The sequence below is a fragment of the Barbatula barbatula genome, assembly GCF_947034865.1.
Source record: "Barbatula barbatula genome assembly, chromosome: 11".
Lineage (NCBI taxonomy): Eukaryota > Metazoa > Chordata > Actinopteri > Cypriniformes > Nemacheilidae > Barbatula > Barbatula barbatula.
In genome coordinates, this window is record NC_136774.1 from 9,518,536 (window position 1) to 9,536,201 (window position 17,666).

Genomic DNA, 17,666 nt, shown 5'->3' on the forward strand with positions numbered 1-17,666 from the left:
TGCAATCAAACATCAGACAAATAAGCCCACCAAGCAAAAGAGAAAATTATGTTCCAGCATTGTAAAATTATTTATGTTTCAGCATTGTATAACTGAATATGTTATTGGTTTAATTAAAATTCTGAGTTTAGGATTATAAGTCTTTTTTGGGGGGATGCACACTACCCAAAGGGGGCCTGGGGAAAGTTTGATAACCACTGCTGTAAGGCCATTAAGAGTGCCGTCTCAATCACAAGATCAATGATACATAATGCAACATTCATACCCACTAATGAAGAGAAGTTTGAATACAAAAGAGGGTCTTTATTAACAACAAATCTCATACTATCAGTATTAGCAAGTTCATATTAACAAGTGTCATACGTTGGAGTGTTTAATGGCTGATATTCATCTCGTTCTCTTCATCATCATCTGCGGAAAATGACGAGAAGCAGACTGGCTCACACTCTAATGTGTTCAGGTTCACGAGGCAGGCTGTCTGTGTGCTGTTGAACTCTGGGATTGCTACCAGGAGTACTTCTTGACCTTCCGGTCCTGACGTGACAAAAGTAAAAAACAAACAGATCATCGCAAAGCCTAGAAACATACGATAAAATTGGTTATAAATACTATAGTTTATAACTAAATTATATTTTATTTACCTGTGATACGTTTACATTGGTAGCTGGGAGCATTCCCGCTGAAGTACACGTGGGGGCAGTCTTCCAGAATGAACGGATCTTTCTTATAGAATGGGTAACAGCCTAAACGATTGAACAGAACACGTCAGAGCAATCAACATTTCCACAACGAAAAGCACAAAAATGAGTGTTATTTTTTTTTACTGAACACTGATGGCCATTCGTGTATGATGTTATCTTAATCATTTTGAGAATGAGAAGGTCCAGACCCAGTGTATCCGGAGCAGTAGGGGCCAAGTGACGGAGTCTCAGTGTGTTCTCAAGAATCTCCAGGTGATCGTCAACACTGCTGTACTTCACAATATCACTGACATTCTGCCCTGCTGTACCCAAGAAACTGAGAGCACAAAGAAAACACTATCACCTACAGTTCACCATCATCACACCGTTGCTATAGATGAAGGTAACTAACAGTGTTTATGAGAGCTATGAGGATGTCGCCGCTCACTCACCGGACATCATCTATGATGGCTTGGTAGGGGTTGCTGACCAGCTGCAGGGTGGGGTAGGGTACAGACAGAGGGAACATACAGCGATGGAGAGGCTGCTGGGGAAGGGTGTAATTTGTTGGGTCGTTCTGTCCGGGCATGACATCCACAGGTACGGAGGCCTATACAGGACAAATAAAAGAGGTTACAGAGACTTGCAAATAAAATCAAAACCAACTGGTACAGAGGTGATATAACTTGACTGAGAAATACTAACCACCAGCTGAACTAGAAGCTCATCCAGCAGCCTGATAGCCTCCACACTCCCAGCCTGAATCTTCTTAGTCAAGTACTTAGCCTTCACATAAGGAAGAAGCATTGAAGAGATGGAGAAAGAGTTTAGAGTTCTGCTGAAAAATTTGGTTTGGAATGCCTGCAACTTAAACCACATCTGCACACCTTGGTTGTGGAGTCTTTGTCCTGAGTGCTCCGACTCAACAGATTTCCAGCTAAAATGACTCTGGAAATAGAAGCTGAACCATTCTGCTCCCCCTGGTCTCCAAGATGACCCGTTACCATGTCAACTAAAAGCTGCAATCCCATCATGCTGTCCGCACCGCTGCCGTTCAACCCCAAACCAGAGGCGAGAAGAACAAACCTGAAGGAACAGACAATGGAACTAAATTATCTTGCGGAATTGATTCTCGATTTCAGATGAATCAAGCACTGATTCATTTGTGTCAACTTTCATAAGACACAGTCTATAGTCAGACAGGTGTGTATGTACCTGTTTGAGCTAGAGGGCTGTCTGGTTGCCTGTGGAGGCAGGTCAGCCATGCAGAAGTCTTCAACGGTAAATTTGCCATCATTTTTCTCAGCACCCATGATGGCAATTACACTGCCTGAAAATATCGATGGCATGATGATTGAGATGCACGTCGTATGCATTTATGTATAAGCAAACATACTGTCCATTACATAAGGCACTTTGCAACACTATGTTTTAAAAAAGACATGTTTACAAACACATCTAAGAATGCAAACACAAACTTTCCGTTATCCCACCTGTAACAAATTTGGGTGTGTCTATATTTCCCTCTAGTTTAATCCTCTGCAGTTCATCCTCCAAAATAAGCTCATCTGACTGGCTGATGTATTTTGTACGTGGTGGCTGGGGCAATAAATTATGCTGAGACACAAAAAGAGAAGCTTGAATGACTTGTTCGTGCTTTGTATTAATTTACCTCTGAAATAGTGAACATCAAATAAAGACAATCATAACATACTAGACACATCAAATCAAGTCCTAAAATAACCAAATACCTCTTCACTGATCTCCTTTAGGATGGAGGGCTGCAGCTCCATGTGTTTGAATAAAGTGCCCACTATAATACAGTGTTCACCCATCTGCAGATCACACAGCCTCCTTACGGGAACGGCAGAACCTGCAACACAGATAAAACCGATTAGATTTCATATCGTCAGTAAAACACAAGGACAGCTTTTCGATTACTGACCCCACTTATGTGTGGCTCTGTCTGCGAGGATCTGTCTCATCTGCATCAGTCTGGTGGCGTAGATGTGCGCGTACTGGCGACTGAAGCTGCGATCCCCGATGCGAAAGCTCTCCGAGCATCCGCTGTATGAAGGCTCATGGCGATCAAACACCGGCTCTTCGTAGCTTGGAGGATTTAACAGGGTTTCTTTGTGCACGATCACGTCTGAAAACATGACTGAGGACACGTGTCGAGAAATAGATAAGACTGCATTCTGGTACAACGTGTTCGTTTAACTGACTGTAGCGTCATTAAACTTCTTACCTCTTATTTGGTGGATTGTGCTGTAAATCAAGAACCAAATAAACAGAATAACAGATCGACCTCCTCTTTGTTGATTTTTGGCATCTCCCGCTAAATAATATTTCAACTATGACCGCAAGAACCTGTAACGCAACTTCCGCTAAAGGCATGCCTTCAAAATAAAGGCCGACAGTTGTTGCTTTGACAGAATAAAATATATTATTTCAGATCATTACATGCTAAATAAAACCGTTAAAGCAGTGTACGAACACTTTTGTTCATATCATATTTATATCACAACATTAACTGGTCCATATCTATTTGATTCATACAATCCGAGTTAAAATAAGTAATGCTTTTATTTGTAAAAAGAAAACGACGATATGGCTCATGCCTATTTTATTCAATTTATTGGTGAGGTTTAAATGAGACCTAAAAGTACTTATGTATGCCACAAAACGTTGTTTCAAGTTGAATTTTAAATTCACAGATGACATTTTACAATCATTTTATTAAAGAGAAAGTTATCATGGAAGAGCCAATTTAACAGCATGCATGAATCTCACAGGAAAACAAGTTTAGTGACATCATTCACATTGCAATGTTTCAAATACACAAGAAATACAATAACTGTGTATCATTTCTACTAAAGATCACAAAACAGGGTTCTGTGGAGTCAGATTATAAGCAATATTTGACTATTGAGGATAGAAGTGTAGATGATAGATGGAAAAACTACTTCTTCCTTCCTCCTCTTTCCTTAAGGGCAAGATGAATGACGGCTCCATTGTTCATGTTGTAATAAGCCAGAGAGTTGGAATCTTTGATGAAAATACCCTAAAGAAATCCAACAACAAAAAGACATTTGTTACTTAGGTACTTGTATGTTCAATGACATAATAACTACACAACACAGTAACTAAATCATGAATCATGTTACAGGTTTTAACAGCAAAATAATTTACCTCATACTGCAGCTTCTGTTTTCCAGCAGGCATACCGGTGGCTTCATGAATTTTAACCTTGATGACAGACACCTACAAAAAAAACAATAATTGAGTAACGCAGGTAGACAGTTTTGAAGTTACACAGAACTACACTGATATTGTGTGAATGGGTACAGTTATTACCTGATCTGTGAGAGGCAGGTTGAAGTTGAGCACTTGGCCACTTAGCTTCCATTCTGTCTTGTCCTGCATGTTGGGCACCTGCACCTTAACTGCAACAGGTCCCTAAAAGAGAGCACATGTACAATAAGTACTAATAACTGACTATAATTTAAATTAGAGACCTTGATGTATTAAAATTTAAGCAAACTGTAAAGTTGTTATGGCAACGGTTACCTTGTTCCTGCGCAGAAACTCTTCTTCTGGAATCAGGTTGTCCTCTGTCTTCATCTTCTTGCTGGAAGGTTCATCCTCGTGAGGCGGTGGAGGGTGGGCAGGAGGGAGGGGGGCGGAAACAGAACTGGGTGGTTGAGGAATGGGTGGGGCGGGTACAAAGGCTGCATAATGCAAAAATGTGTTACAAATCAAACAATCTCAGCGAATTCATGAGAAAACAATGAAACGTTTGTTGTTTCAGAGACTCACAGGCAGGGACCACCATAGGTGGAGGTCTGGGGGCCATGATATGTTGTGCAGAGGGTGGCATGGGCACCACGTTGATGCGAGGGGCATGCAGCATAGGTGGCATTGGGGTCAGGCGCACCACAGGGGCCACTGGGGATTGAGAAAGGACAGGAACCCCCGGGAGCAATGTGGTCCTCACTTGGGGTGGCATCTGGAATATAAACAAATCATCAATATTGATGCCAAAAATTCAACCCATTTTTTGCAAACTTCCGCCGAGACAGAATGAGACTCACCATGGGTGTTGGTCTGGGCATGGTGTTCATAGGTGGTACGGGTTTGGGCAGGAGTGGGCTTGCTGAGGGCAGAGGCGGCTGAGAATGCTCATTGGGCTTGCTGGGGCCGATCTTCTCCTTGGTGTCGTCCTCCTGCACCAGACCTTTAGCTTTGTGGATCGCTTCAATCTGTTCCTGCAGGGTGATGTTAGCTTGAGCCGCCTGCTGGGTACGAGCCATACTGCCAGAGTGACCATCCCATGTGACCTGAAGATAAGGAATAAGGGGTTAGATAAGCACTTAACACTGTGGGCCACATCCCTTAGAGATGTATTTTCCATTTCTTTCTTACCTTCTCCTCTGGTTTCTGTATCTCCTCCTCTCCGATCTTCTTACCGATGGCCGTTTCTTCCACACCAAAGATATCGGTACGTCTCTCGGCCAGCTGTTTTAGGCTGCTCTCGATGTCCAGGCCGGGAGCATACACCTCCTCCTCAATCTGACGCTCACGGATGCTGCGGTCACGCTGCTCCAGCCAGCGCGGGTCCAGCAGACCGATACGCATGTGTTCTTGCATCTTACTGGCTGGGATCTTCTCTCCGGTGATGGGTGAGATGAGGTACTCATCAGGGGTGGACACAGGAGCCAGAGGCTTAGAGGCTTTGGGATCGTAGTCTTTGCGGATGATAACATGGTCCGGGGTGGGGGGCAGAGGAGGAGGCATGGGGTTATCGGGAGGCAGTGGAGCCTTCATACCGTCCTCCTCTTCATCAGAGCCCTATTGAGATAAGATGAACACATTCTAGTCAGTCACAGAGCTATAAAAGGTAAACCTATTTCTAAAACCAGTATAAATCCACACTGTATAAATGCACTCTGTTACATAAACTAAGATTCTTTATGAGCGAGCCAGGTCTTTTCACCTCGTCCATGTCCTGCAATTGTGTGTCCTGGTCCAGATGAGCGTTGCGTCGATCATCTCTGGCATGCCTCTCATCCTCCTCATCTTCACTTTCCACTTCCATCTCAACCTCCTCGCTCTCTCCGAATTTATCATAGCGCTCCTGGATCAAGATACGAGCGCCCAGCTCCTCAGGGGTTGTGGGAGGAGGGAAATGACCTGCAATACAATTGTATCACATTTATAAGGGTGTTTTTGAAGCCAAAGAATGCGATTTGGTCTAAGGTGAAATGTCAAATAAACATGCTCACCCTGCTCATTTGGCTGGAAGTCCACAGTCTCCACTACCACAAAATCATGCCAGTCAATCTGAGCATAAGCCACTCTCTCCTTCTCTCGCTCCTCCTCTTCCTTCCTCCGCTCTCTCTCCTGGAATTTGGCCCATTCCACACGATACCTCACCTTATGAGAACAAAAAACAGAGGCGATATTACAGTTATTGTCAATCTGATCTAGGTGACCACCTTTTTAATGACTTTCACAACATTGTGAAATATCATCGCTGTCCTTCTGGAACCTTGGATGTCCAAATACGCTGTTTTTTAAGGCAAAGGAATTTTTTTATTTTTTAATGATTAAATACTCCGTCGTCAATGTTGACAAGTTTTTTAACACTTTATTTGTGAGATATTTGCAAAACCCAGTGACAGACATAAAGGGTGAATAATAATAATGATGTTTGATAAGAAAATTTAAATCACAAAATATGGAGATACTAGGTTTCAGAAGGAAAACAGCAAAACAATGTACTATAAATAATTATAGGGGAGGTGCCACAATGTTTCATGCATTCTGACTTCTTTACAATGTTAACCGTGCTCGCTTCTCATGCTTGACATACCGATACCAGAGGTTAACAAAAAATTATCCTTTATTGTAATAGAAAATAATAGAATAGAATGTGGAGATATGGATGATACCTGATCCAAGACTTCACGGGAATTCTCTGCCTCCTTCTTCAGTTTTTGCAGAAGACCTTTAGGGGGAATCAAAACCTGCAAGTAAACAAAAAGTGTTAAATGAATTGTCAAGCTTGAATAACTTCAATTATTCCCATAAAACTGTTCTTTATTTAACTACTTGCAGGCATATATAGCTAGTTTTTCAAAGTTGCTACCGTACCTTTGTGTACTGTTCTACCAGCTTGGTAAAGTAGTTGAACAAGCTGTGCTGAGGTCGCAGGAAATCAAACTGGTAGTTCCTCTGCTCTTTTTGCATCAGCTGCGTGAGAAACTGACGGCCATTTCGGGCGACAAACTGAGCGGTCAGCTTCACCACGTCCAGATCAAAAGCAGAGATGGACGGAGGGTCAGCCATGAACTCAAACTCAAGAGGTGGCTCCTTTGGGACTACGGACTCATGGATCACCTGCGCTTGAACCTAAAAACACAAAACTATTATTATGTGCTCTTTATGACAGATCCTGCTCTGTTGTTTTCCCTAACAGCAGTCATCTGATACCATGTAACAAACAGAAGATGGGATGTTGTACTGAAGATCAATGGCAGGTTTCTGACCTTCTGAGGAAGCTGCTGTAAGGCTTGTTGTTGCATGACTTTGGGCACAGCCGCGGATGGTTCCTGACCTTTACCCTCCCTGAACTCATTGACCTTGTGCCGATAGTAGGCATGATAAGGGTCATTAGGGTTGAGGAAGTTGAATTTCGGGTTGTTGATCTCATTCTGTCGAATCCTGGCCTCAAACTCAGGTCCATTCCTTAGAAAGAAAATGTGTTTTATATTTTTTTGAAAGAGGAGAGCGACACTCAAATTGCACTACATAAGATGTGTGATAAGATGTGAAACCTTGCCACGAAGCTAGCAGTCTTGTCAACAATGTTCCGGACTTCTGGAGGTGGGTAGATGATTCCCACGATGGGTTTTGTGGCTGGAGTCTCTTCTTTCGGCTCATCTGCCTGTTGATGAAAACATTAAACAGCGATCCTTTGGTTTGGTGCTTTGCTTCATAATATCTCTCTTACTCTCTCTCTCTCTCTCTCTCTCTCTCTCTCACTCTTACTTATATATAAAATATTCGCATTTTCAATTGTGTATGCTAATCCCTTTTTCAATGTGAAATTACAGTAATGCAACAAAATCGCTTATACATACATAAAAATCCGCAACTTTGGATATGCTAATAAAATATATTCATTCATTGTAATTAAAGTTTTTTAACTTGGCTAAATTCATATACTACGCTAGGTAATGGCTACGTAATCTAATCTCATCTGAAGTTATTTTGTTTCGTAGATCTACTTACATAAACGTGTTTCTTATGGAGGACAAACATGTTAGATGTATATAAATCTCTATTTTAAAGTCTCCAAAACAAATAAATAGGAATCTAGTTGGCGTCGTACCTTGATGTTTGGCTCCGGCTGCACGATCTGCACAGGCCCAGGCGGCATGACTGCGACACACGCTCGCTTCTCTCTCCGACTCAACCGCACTATAACAATAAAGAAGCTATTGTCAGATTAAAAGTGTGAGTAATTCTCACAAAAGAAAAGTCAGAGTGCAGTTAAAACGACTGAATTCTGTTTTAAAGACGATTGTGTAGCAACTTACCTCTTCACTGAGAAAACCGCCACACACACAACAGAACAGACGGCAAAAGAAATCACTTCCGGTGTGGCGGTGAGGGGGAATTGTGGGAAATGAAGTTCAAGCGAATTCAGCCTACAAGTTTCCATAGAAATCTATAAGAATACACCCGATGCCCATCTTATTGTGCTTCACTCTCTCAAAGACTAAAGTCACGTCGAAGAATGGCGCATCTTTTGGGTCGTCAGGACTGTATCGACAGTCTTCGGAGAGATCTTATTGACCTACAGGGAGGAATTCTGGATGTTTTCTCTGAGACTGGACCTGTGGTTTTCCCGTCATGGAAGTTTCCGGATAAACTGTCATGTAATCTGGACCTGGTCAAGCTTTTAGAGGAGTATGATTATATAGATGGCGAGGAAGAGTTTAGTCAGCATTCAAACATAGTTTTGCTAGAGTTGGTGGTTGACAGGTACTGAAACCTTGTGAAATGAATCTGTGATCATGTACCAATTTAATTATCTGATTTAGTATATTTAAATACTATACATGTATATCACTTTATTAACTATTAGTATTTGATAGTATTAGTATTTCATTAGATAACACAGATAGGCATAATATGATTACGTTCTATAACATTTCTATTAAAACGCTAAACATGTCATTACATTATTTTAATGACATATTTTATTAATTGTATTCATTTCATTATACAGCCTAACTTATTATTTATGTTTTATTATAATGGAATTGTGTGATATAATTTGATTAGTTTATTCATTTTATATATTATTATATTGAAACATTTTTATGCTCCCAAATCTTCATGAGTATTTTCTGTGTTTTCTGTTCCAAGATTGATGCTTCTTCTTCAGAGTTTTAATGTTCACGCCGAGCTTTTGCTTGGGAAGCAGAGACCTTCATCATCTGGTCAAAATAAGGCTCCTGTTTCCGTTGGCCCGGTGGTCAAACTTTACTGGAAGAACCTACTTGATCTCAGTGATCAATATGCACAACGGGTTAGAAGATCAGTCAACATCTACTATCAAATATTAATATTTTCTGTGAAATATTCATTATGTAACATTCTCCCTGCCTGTACTGAAACAAACATCAACTATATGTTACTGGTTATACTACTATGTGTTCATTTGGAAACCTGCTAAAGTTGACACAACACAATCTGATTGAATCTTTCAGAGCACCAGTAATATGTGTGAACAAAGTCCTCTTTCTGCCGAGTCCCAGCGGAGTCCGTCTACACCTGGAATAGCACCCAACACTCCTCCCATTAATACACCCAGGACACACGGAACCTCCATGACCAGCATCCACAAAACCAGTTCAAACACCCCAGCTTCCTCATCCCACAGCAGAAGAGCATCCACCTCATGTTCCTCATACATCTTACCATCCACCTGCACTGTGAGCTGTCAGACAACAGAGTCAAAGCTAGTGCCCTGTGAGGCCTGTGTTTGCCTGCAGGCGGGTATGAAAGAAACAGGTGAAGCTGTAGTATCTCTGTGCCAGTCTCTGGATTTGCCCTGCTCCTTGAAGGAACTCCTGGTGACTGTAGAGGAACAACTGAAGCTGGGTCACTTATCTGCATGTGACGTTTCCCAGTGGGCGAGTGAGCAGCGTAGAGATATGAGCCGTGTAGGAAAACATGTCCTGGAGGTGAGGAAGAATGTGTATTGGGAAAGTCCTGTAACATGACAAACAATTTTTTTAAAAGTGCAAATATTTCTTGTAGTCTCTGAAATAGTATGTATTTAATGTTCGCGGAAAATAACTTTTTTATCTGAATTGGAGGTGAGGGAAACTGTGGAGCCCCTGAAGAAGAAACTCAAAGAGACAGAGACTGAACGAGAGAAGCAGAGAAAGCAGATGTCAGAGACAGTTAACAGAGAAAAGGAGCAGAGGAGGAAAGTGGAGGAAGAGTGGAAAAACAGAACGCAGGAGGTGAAAGCCACATGTGAAGGAGCCGTGAGGAAACTGAAGCTGGAGCAGGAGGAGTTAAAGAGAGGTGGGAACTCATGTCTGAAACTTCTAGTGTTGTATATTGATTTATAATTACACTAACTTTGTTGATAAAACCTAAACTAAAACTGGATTCTGTCATTTTACATTCTCAGGCATGATGTTGTTAGAGGACAAAAATACTGAACTGACAGCAGAGCTGAATTGGCAGACAGAAGCAAAACAGCGTCTCGGTAATTAGGGCATTATTAGAAAAGTTAACCAGCAATTTGGAATTGTCGTATGCAACAATGAAATTGAAATACATTTGAATATGGTGTGATAAATGCTTGAAATGGTTAATGCAATTATTTATATTTCTCATGAATGTTATATGAAAGTGAAAATGTATGTAAGATATAGGCTATTCATATGAAATGATGTAGTGTTGCAAACGGGTTACGGGATCATTTAAGATATATATTTTGTGCTGTATAGAATGTGAGAGAGCTTCACTGCAGGAGCAAGTTCTCCGTGTCCATTCACTGGAAACAATGTTAAGAGAGGTGAAGGAACGGAGGGAAAACTTGGAGAACGAGCTCAGAAGTACACAAGCACTGCTAGACAAAGACAGAGCCAAGTCCTTTAGTGTTCAACGCCAGCATGAGGTGTGTATCGCTATTTCATTTAAAAAAAGATGCACATATACATGTAGATATGTCATCTGTGTGCATTGTATTGTTTCAGAGATGGTAGTGCATGGTTTCATTCCCAAGTAACACACATCATGTCAATACGTGCACTGCGTTCTAATTCTGCGTATCTGGTTCTTTTTCAAATTTTGCATGATTTTTTGCACAGGCACTACAGGTGAAGCAACATGCTCTGTGTAAGCGTGTAGATGTCCTGGTTCAGCAGACCGATGATCTACAGAGCAGTCTCGAAGAATGTGAGGATGAAAAAGTTGAGCTTGCTGATAAACTCAAACAGAATATGCAAGAAAAAGACACAATTCAGGAGAAACTCGCTCAGCAACAGGTAAAGCATGTACACATACATACATACAGTAAAAAGGGTCTTAAAAAGGTCTGTCGTTATTTATTTACCGTCATTTCAAACCTGTTTATGACTCCTCTGTGGAACATAAAAGAAGATTTTTTGAGATGTGGTTTTGTGCGCATACAATAGAAGTCAATGGGGGTGTGGTTTGGTTACCAACGTTTTTCTAAATATCTTCTTTTGTGTTGTGCAGAAGAAATAAAGTCATAAAGGTTTGGAGTGATACAAGGGTGAGTAAAGGATGAATGAATTCTTATTTTTTATAAGGTTAGGTGAATAATTTCTGTGTCAGTCTTCTACCATGGTTCAGATAAAGTGGTTTACCTGGAAGAGAAAACTGACAACACATACGTTTCATTATAAATTGTGATCTGATGCATTTAGCATAAATGAAGATTGTGTAGCTGGAAAAGTGTGCTGTCTGCCTATATCAAAGTCTGACTTTCTCTAGTCGGAGTGTAGCTCACTGTGTATGGACAAAGAGAAACAGCAAGTACAAATCACAGAATTGGAGACGCGTGTTTCTAATCTGAAAGAGATGCTGGAACAAGCTGCGCAGAGAGAGAGAATACTGGTGGCCTTTCCTGAACTAAACCCTCATCCACAAGCAACACCACAGAGTGAGATATCTATAGACACGCACAAATACACACTAGCCTATTGTAGCATCTATAACCAACTTTCTCCGTCTTTAACAGCTACAGGTGATGTGATGTGTGACATGGAGCAACAGCTGAAGGCAAATCTACTGAGGATCAGAGTTCTTCAGCAGGAGAACGCCTCTCTGAGCAGCAGTCTCGCCAGACTAAAAGACATTCAAATCAGAGAGGACAAACATAGATCTGGAGATGCAGAGATGGACGGTGGCGGTGAAGCTGCAGAGATGAGAGCCTTGGACAACTCCACCACCCCTTCTACCACCTCCACTCCCGCCTCCTCTTCCTCTATTCTTCATCATCAGACTCTCTGCCTCTCCCTCAATCAAGATGCAGAAGACACGTATATGAAAATACGCCATGCCGCTCGCATTCGGTCTGCAGGCACACGCCGCCGGAGGAAGTGATGTCACTTGGATTGATGCGGCTTGGTAAAAAAAGTGGACGAACTTATCTTAGCAGTCAGAGATTTTGGGAACACTCACCGCTCGTTTCAACCCATTGTGAAACAATTTTGTATAAATTGTATTTTTATGTATTTAATTGAGTCCATGTTATATTGCGTTGCAATTGTTCAGCACTCACTCTACAGATGTTTGTTCAGACCTGTTGTCAATGAAACCGAAAGTAAAAATGCTCTGCCCACGTCACATCACGCGAGTTGTTTTTTTTTGGTCCCGCGCTTTTGTAAATTTGAATCGGACCAATCTGCTGTGCGCTCGTGCAGCCGTGATTCTTCTTTAAACACGTTTTTGCGGCTCATTTAATGGCTTTGGAGATTTCGACGCAGTCTTAATAGAGGAGCATTACTGAGAAATATGGCGAAGAAATCTGTTAAAAGATGTAAAAACAAACGACCACCGGGATGTCTGCGTAAAAGGAAAAAAGGTACGTTAAATGCAGAATATAATATCAAGATAATGGTTTCAATAACCTTATTAAAGTTAAAGACTGAGCTGTACTGCTAGTCGTAACGCATGCTACTGCAAATGAAATGTGGTTTACTGCAAGTCATCAAGTTTTAATGTCTCCTTCCTGTCAGGCTCTCCAGCCGAAGAGGTCCCAGAATCAGAAAACATACGTCCTTGTTCAACTCCTATACGTAATAAATCTGGTAAAATTGAAATGTGCCTTTATTTGTTTAGTGTGCATGTTTTTACAGAAAAAAAAGTTACCTTCTGTGATCGTCTCGCAGGTATAATCAATAAATGTATTCTTTCTTTCTGTTGCAGAAAGGGAAATAAAGGCAGTGTTAGCCTGTCAAACTCCTTCACATCTGAATATCACTGCTGCAGCAGATCATGGAAGTCCAGTCACAGCTCCAACTATTGTCAACACAAGTGTGCAAGGAAACTTGACCATCAATCAGAACTGTACGTCAAACTCTTACCATAAAATACAACTATTGATAAATAAATAAATTGTATAAACATGAGAAGAATATTTCAGTATTTAATGAAAATATAATTCCTCTTTAGTTAATGTGCTTTTGCCGAATAACTCTGGGAATAAACATTTGGCTCCGGTAAGTGTGATAAGACTTTGTTACATTTACATTTATGCATTTTGATCCAAAGTGACTTACATTGCATTGTACTTTACATTTTGTTTCTGACTATATACAATCCCCTGGGATCAAACCCATGACCTTGGCATTGTTCTGTAACCACTGAGCCACAGGACAACTTGTTAATTTCCTTATACTGGCCCAAACGTTTGATATCATTAATAATGCAATATCTGTATGTAACTCAATCTGTGACATTTGTACCTTTCGTTATTGTTTTTAAGAAACGCATAAAGCGTTTGGTCTTTGCAGAGGATGTCGATCAACCTACCTTAACTCTTGCAGAGGTGAAAAAGAACACAAATTTCTTAAGAGAGGTCAGTACGAAAGACCATATTTTAGGACATGATTTTGCTCAAACATGCAATGCTGTCGGTGGATGTAATTCATTTTTGTGCATTGAATTAAGGAATACGATGTTTCTTTTAGATTACTGTTTCTGGGAAGATCTTAGAGACACGACCTGCAATCAACATGCTAAGTAATGCAGAAGAGATGGCCTATTCTCACTATGCCCTGTGTGACGATACTGCAACAGTCCATTTGAGTTTGGTGGAGACATTTACCATAAACCTCGATCAATGGTATACATTTAAAAGTATTTCTATTTGTGACTTTGGTCAGGGGAATGTGCTCTGTTCAACCGAACTCACAACACTTGAGTCATTTACTCCTGTGGAACACACTGTACAGAAGCCAGAGAAGACCGTCATATCTGGAGAGATCACTGCGGTGTTGGTGACCTTTGAATATTTGTGTTCGTGTGGTGCCGTACTCCTTCTGTCGGACACTAAACTGTTTCACATTAAATGCAAGGAGTGCAAAAAGAGCTGCAGGTGTGCAAGTGTTCGGAACAGGGCCAGGGCTGAAGTAACTATCAAACAGGCCTGTGGAACAGTAAAGGAGGTTGTGTTAAATGATGCAATGCTGCACTCCATTGACAAATTTAAGAAAGAGGGATTCTGTGACAATCACCGGCTAGAGGAGAGACTTCTGAGAGCAAAAACAGTGACCGTGGACTGTGTGGACGGTGAACCGCAACATGTACAAATGGATGCATCAGATAAATCCAAAGGCAGTTTAAAATTCTCTTTGTCTGGGTGGAAACATGCTTGCGCAATCTTATAAAAACGTAATTTATCTGTTCGTCTTTCTGTTTTAGACATTGTAAATAATTTATTCCAAATAGCTTTAATAGGGTTAAGAAAATCATGGAAAACTTGGACTTGGTCAGGGAAAATGTCAGGGAGTGTTATACAAGGTTTGGAATTGTTTTATTACGAGTGATACTCTACTAGAAATAGTCCGTTTAAGTAAAGCTCTGAAATATTTTCTTAGCTAGTGGGTATTAATGAGTTTCTATGAAATTGTGTTTTCACAAAATTCAAGGAAAATCATCTATGTTATGTACTGTACTACTTTATTATCACAGTGACTGTGACTCAGCACAAGGTGGCAAAATGACAAAAAAACAAAAACGTTTCAACATTTCTACATTAGTTTCTTTCCCATTATTGATTTTCATTTAGTCTTTGCCTGTTTACAGTTTACAATGTATATGTTTATTTGTTAGGGTAGAGCATATGTATATAGAATGTAACCTCCAGCTTTGATTATGACAATATTAACCGGAGAATAACACGAAATGTTATGGCATGTGCAGACAAATAATAGGCTGTATTGTAAATGTTAAAATCTCTGTGTTGTAGCACATAAACACAATCTAGGTAAACGGCTATTTCCCCAACAATTGTGATTATTATTAGTTTTTTGCTCATAAATTTAACCGAGGCAACATAGTCCAAGGGTACATTTATAACAAGACTATAGTGATAAGACTAACCGGGAATGTTGTAGAGAAATGTAATCTTTGTGTTTTGTTCTGTGGCACTGGTGGGAACCTTGAGTGCAGCTGAGCATGATGGGTGTCATATTATGGAGTCGAGGTACATCCTGGTTTTTATCTGCATTATTAATGTAGCATTTCATACAGTGGGTGTTCCTTTCTTCTAACAGAGAGGAAAGCCTCTATCTAGATATCCTTTGGATTACTACCCTCTTGTCGTGTGGCATTATTGACTGCCACCTTGTCTCATCGTGTTTTGCTTTTCTGTACCTTTGTTGGAATACTACCCTCCCGTGTGTGATTTGTGACTGTTCAATCCCTGTGTGTAACCCCTTGTAATATAAAAGTCCAGTTTGACCCCGTAATTGAATGTTCCCTGACACAAACAAATAAAATAATTTATTTGTACTTTTCAGCTAATTTTGTGCGAACTGTCCCTTTAACCTGAGGTCATCTAGGCCTAAATGGTAATAGGGAAAATTCCCACATGATGTGTCACAAGTTCTGCTTAATCTAATAATCGCTGCTCGTTGGGCAGATTTAAAGACCCGCCTGTCATACTTGATGTCAGTGTTTATACTGTATGATATCCATAAAAACCCTGTCCATAAAATTCAATGTAAATAAATGTAAATCTTCCCCATCACTTTTTAACAGAATATATTTTTAAATAACAGATCAAACTAAATTATGCTTCAAAACATTTATTTGTCACTAGATAATACATCTATACATCTTTTTAAATAATCTCTTGATAACAGAACAGAACATTACAAAGACCAAAACAGAGGTAACACAACAAACAGAATTGGTACTTTTTTTAAAGAATGCAAGAAGACAGGGCAACTGGGGAAACAGTCCAAAATAAATAAATGCTAAATGTGTAGAAAGACTGATCACATTCCTCTTCTGTACGATACTTTTAATTTACACAAAAGTACAAATAAGGCTGTAGACTACAGTAGCTAAATTGAAAACTTAGGGAATGCTTTAGTATGTGTATCATTAAGGCCATTGGTTACGTGTGCTATATTTACTACAAAGACAATATTTACACTGTAAGTGTATCTTGTGCCTTCAACTGCAAATCTACACCACGTCTTCATCTCGGCCTTGTGCAACTAAGCCTGGCTGTCAGAAAGACATGAAGTGGATTTTGACATTGTACATCTGATGCAGCGTCTTTCCTGTATGTGCCACTGAACACAACTGAATTCAGTTAAAACAATGTGATATTTTGTGCCTTTTGCTATATCAGTAAAATAAAGACAAAATTTTAATCTAGACGCTGCTTATCAAAATGTGCTTAGCTCAAAAATCATTGTAGATGAAAGAAGATCTAGCAAAAGGTCCTTGCCCATCTGTGTTTTACCAGCACATGTCTGTGACAGATTCTCGGTGTTCATAACATTTGTCATCATTTAAATTTGCAGGTCAAAGTTAAACTTTTGAATGTAGCAAAACACAGTTTTTTAATAGCTTGCGTTTTTGGTCTCTTATGTTCACATGTGTAGTAATGGAAGTGAATGGGACTAGAGTGACTGTCCTGTTCACACAAAAAGCCTGTTATTACTTTCTCACCCTCAAGTTGCTTTAAACTTAAAATAAACGTATAATACTTATACATTTAGATGGCCTGCTGAACACTTAAATATATTTGGAAGAATGATTGTAACATTAATGTTCTGGGGCACTATTGACTGCAATAGTAGAAAACTACCATGTTAGTCAATGGTGCCCCATAACTGTTTGGTCCCCACATTCTGTAAAATATCTTCTTTTGTGTTCAACAGAACAAATACATTTATGCAGGTTTGGAACAACTAGAGTGTGAGAACACATGACTGAATTTTTTATTTTTGGGTGAACTGTCACTTTTAGACTCTGTATGTCATTGGGTATAGTACAAACAAATGAATAAAACAGCATAGAACAACTGAATGTTTTTCCCTTAACTGTTTCAAACAAGCAAAAATATAAACATTTAGTACATCGCAAAACACAAACCGCAAACATAATCTTGGTCTTAATGAATCTGAGCAGATAAAACCAATGTGGCCATCGGATATAGCACCGCTAATACATGGAAATAGAGGAATAAAGCAACATATAATGCAGTTTTGAGAAAACTGTAGTGTGCAGTTACATTCTTTATATCAAGGGAGGGTCAGTGAGTGTGCAACAGGATGCAGAATGACTCGACGTGAATGTGTATGTTCTGAGTGCTGATGCGTAAATATATCCCAAGCTTGCATTTGTCTGGCATACTTATAAATGATGTGTGACGTACTGTGCCCCATATGCAAGATCTTTTCG

General features: G+C 40.1%; 4 protein-coding genes across 4 annotated transcripts; 2 read left to right on the forward strand and 2 right to left on the reverse strand.

Moving 5' to 3' along the window:
• Positions 1–284: 284 nt before the first annotated feature.
• On the reverse strand, positions 285–3,098 carry pold2 (polymerase (DNA directed), delta 2, regulatory subunit). Its single transcript, XM_079467717.1, has 11 exons — positions 2,929–3,098; positions 2,626–2,841; positions 2,432–2,553; positions 2,174–2,297; positions 1,896–2,010; positions 1,568–1,766; positions 1,386–1,466; positions 1,133–1,290; positions 890–1,017; positions 642–743; positions 285–534 (listed from the first exon to the last, which is right to left on the reverse strand). The coding sequence occupies exons 2-11, from the start codon at positions 2,837–2,839 to the stop codon at positions 374–376; spliced, it is 1,404 nt and encodes a 467-aa protein (XP_079323843.1). The 5' UTR covers positions 2,840–2,841; positions 2,929–3,098; the 3' UTR covers positions 285–373.
• A 151-nt stretch (positions 3,099–3,249) lies between these two features.
• Positions 3,250–8,416, reverse strand: sf3a1 (splicing factor 3a, subunit 1). Its single transcript, XM_079467706.1, has 15 exons — positions 8,285–8,416; positions 8,077–8,165; positions 7,520–7,629; positions 7,232–7,430; positions 6,837–7,094; positions 6,635–6,709; positions 5,966–6,116; positions 5,677–5,873; positions 5,106–5,531; positions 4,775–5,020; positions 4,500–4,689; positions 4,251–4,411; positions 4,038–4,139; positions 3,873–3,944; positions 3,250–3,744 (listed from the first exon to the last, which is right to left on the reverse strand). The coding sequence occupies exons 2-15, from the start codon at positions 8,122–8,124 to the stop codon at positions 3,643–3,645; spliced, it is 2,337 nt and encodes a 778-aa protein (XP_079323832.1). The 5' UTR covers positions 8,125–8,165; positions 8,285–8,416; the 3' UTR covers positions 3,250–3,642.
• On the forward strand, positions 7,907–12,586 carry ccdc157 (coiled-coil domain containing 157). Its single transcript, XM_079467707.1, has 9 exons — positions 7,907–8,732; positions 9,120–9,282; positions 9,464–9,940; positions 10,076–10,289; positions 10,399–10,476; positions 10,721–10,890; positions 11,084–11,260; positions 11,733–11,901; positions 11,980–12,586. The coding sequence occupies exons 1-9, from the start codon at positions 8,485–8,487 to the stop codon at positions 12,342–12,344; spliced, it is 2,061 nt and encodes a 686-aa protein (XP_079323833.1). The 5' UTR covers positions 7,907–8,484; the 3' UTR covers positions 12,345–12,586.
• A 23-nt stretch (positions 12,587–12,609) lies between these two features.
• Positions 12,610–15,768, forward strand: LOC306900592 (uncharacterized protein). The gene is made up of 6 exons (XM_079467719.1): positions 12,610–12,825; positions 12,980–13,051; positions 13,170–13,310; positions 13,416–13,462; positions 13,729–13,821; positions 13,934–15,768. The coding sequence occupies exons 1-6, from the start codon at positions 12,756–12,758 to the stop codon at positions 14,630–14,632; spliced, it is 1,122 nt and encodes a 373-aa protein (XP_079323845.1). The 5' UTR covers positions 12,610–12,755; the 3' UTR covers positions 14,633–15,768.
• Positions 15,769–17,666: the final 1,898 nt, after the last annotated feature.

What these genes read in the sequence shown, in the direction of transcription:
- pold2 (XM_079467717.1), bottom strand. Translation starts at nt 2,839, where the DNA reads ATGTTTTCAGACGTGATCGTGCACAAAGAAACCCTGTTAAATCCTCCA. An exon ending in CAGAGCCACACATAAGTGGG is followed by an intron (nt 2,554 to 2,625) that starts GTCAGTAATCGA and finishes TCTGTGTTGCAG; the next exon opens with GTTCTGCCGTTCCCGTAAGG. An exon ending in CACACCCAAATTTGTTACAG is followed by an intron (nt 2,011 to 2,173) that starts GTGGGATAACGG and finishes CGATATTTTCAG; the next exon opens with GCAGTGTAATTGCCATCATG.
- sf3a1 (XM_079467706.1), bottom strand. Translation starts at nt 8,124, where the DNA reads ATGCCGCCTGGGCCTGTGCAGATCGTGCAGCCGGAGCCAAACATCAAG. An exon ending in AGCCGGAGCCAAACATCAAG is followed by an intron (nt 7,630 to 8,076) that starts GTACGACGCCAA and finishes TTTCATCAACAG; the next exon opens with GCAGATGAGCCGAAAGAAGA. An exon ending in AACAGAAGCTGCAGTATGAG is followed by an intron (nt 3,745 to 3,872) that starts GTAAATTATTTT and finishes GGATTTCTTTAG; the next exon opens with GGTATTTTCATCAAAGATTC.
- ccdc157 (XM_079467707.1), top strand. Translation starts at nt 8,485, where the DNA reads ATGGCGCATCTTTTGGGTCGTCAGGACTGTATCGACAGTCTTCGGAGA. An exon ending in TAGGAAAACATGTCCTGGAG is followed by an intron (nt 9,941 to 10,075) that starts GTGAGGAAGAAT and finishes TCTGAATTGGAG; the next exon opens with GTGAGGGAAACTGTGGAGCC. An exon ending in TCCACAAGCAACACCACAGA is followed by an intron (nt 11,902 to 11,979) that starts GTGAGATATCTA and finishes CGTCTTTAACAG; the next exon opens with CTACAGGTGATGTGATGTGT.
- LOC306900592 (XM_079467719.1), top strand. Translation starts at nt 12,756, where the DNA reads ATGGCGAAGAAATCTGTTAAAAGATGTAAAAACAAACGACCACCGGGA. An exon ending in TCTGCGTAAAAGGAAAAAAG is followed by an intron (nt 12,826 to 12,979) that starts GTACGTTAAATG and finishes CCTTCCTGTCAG; the next exon opens with GCTCTCCAGCCGAAGAGGTC. An exon ending in TCCTATACGTAATAAATCTG is followed by an intron (nt 13,052 to 13,169) that starts GTAAAATTGAAA and finishes TTTCTGTTGCAG; the next exon opens with AAAGGGAAATAAAGGCAGTG.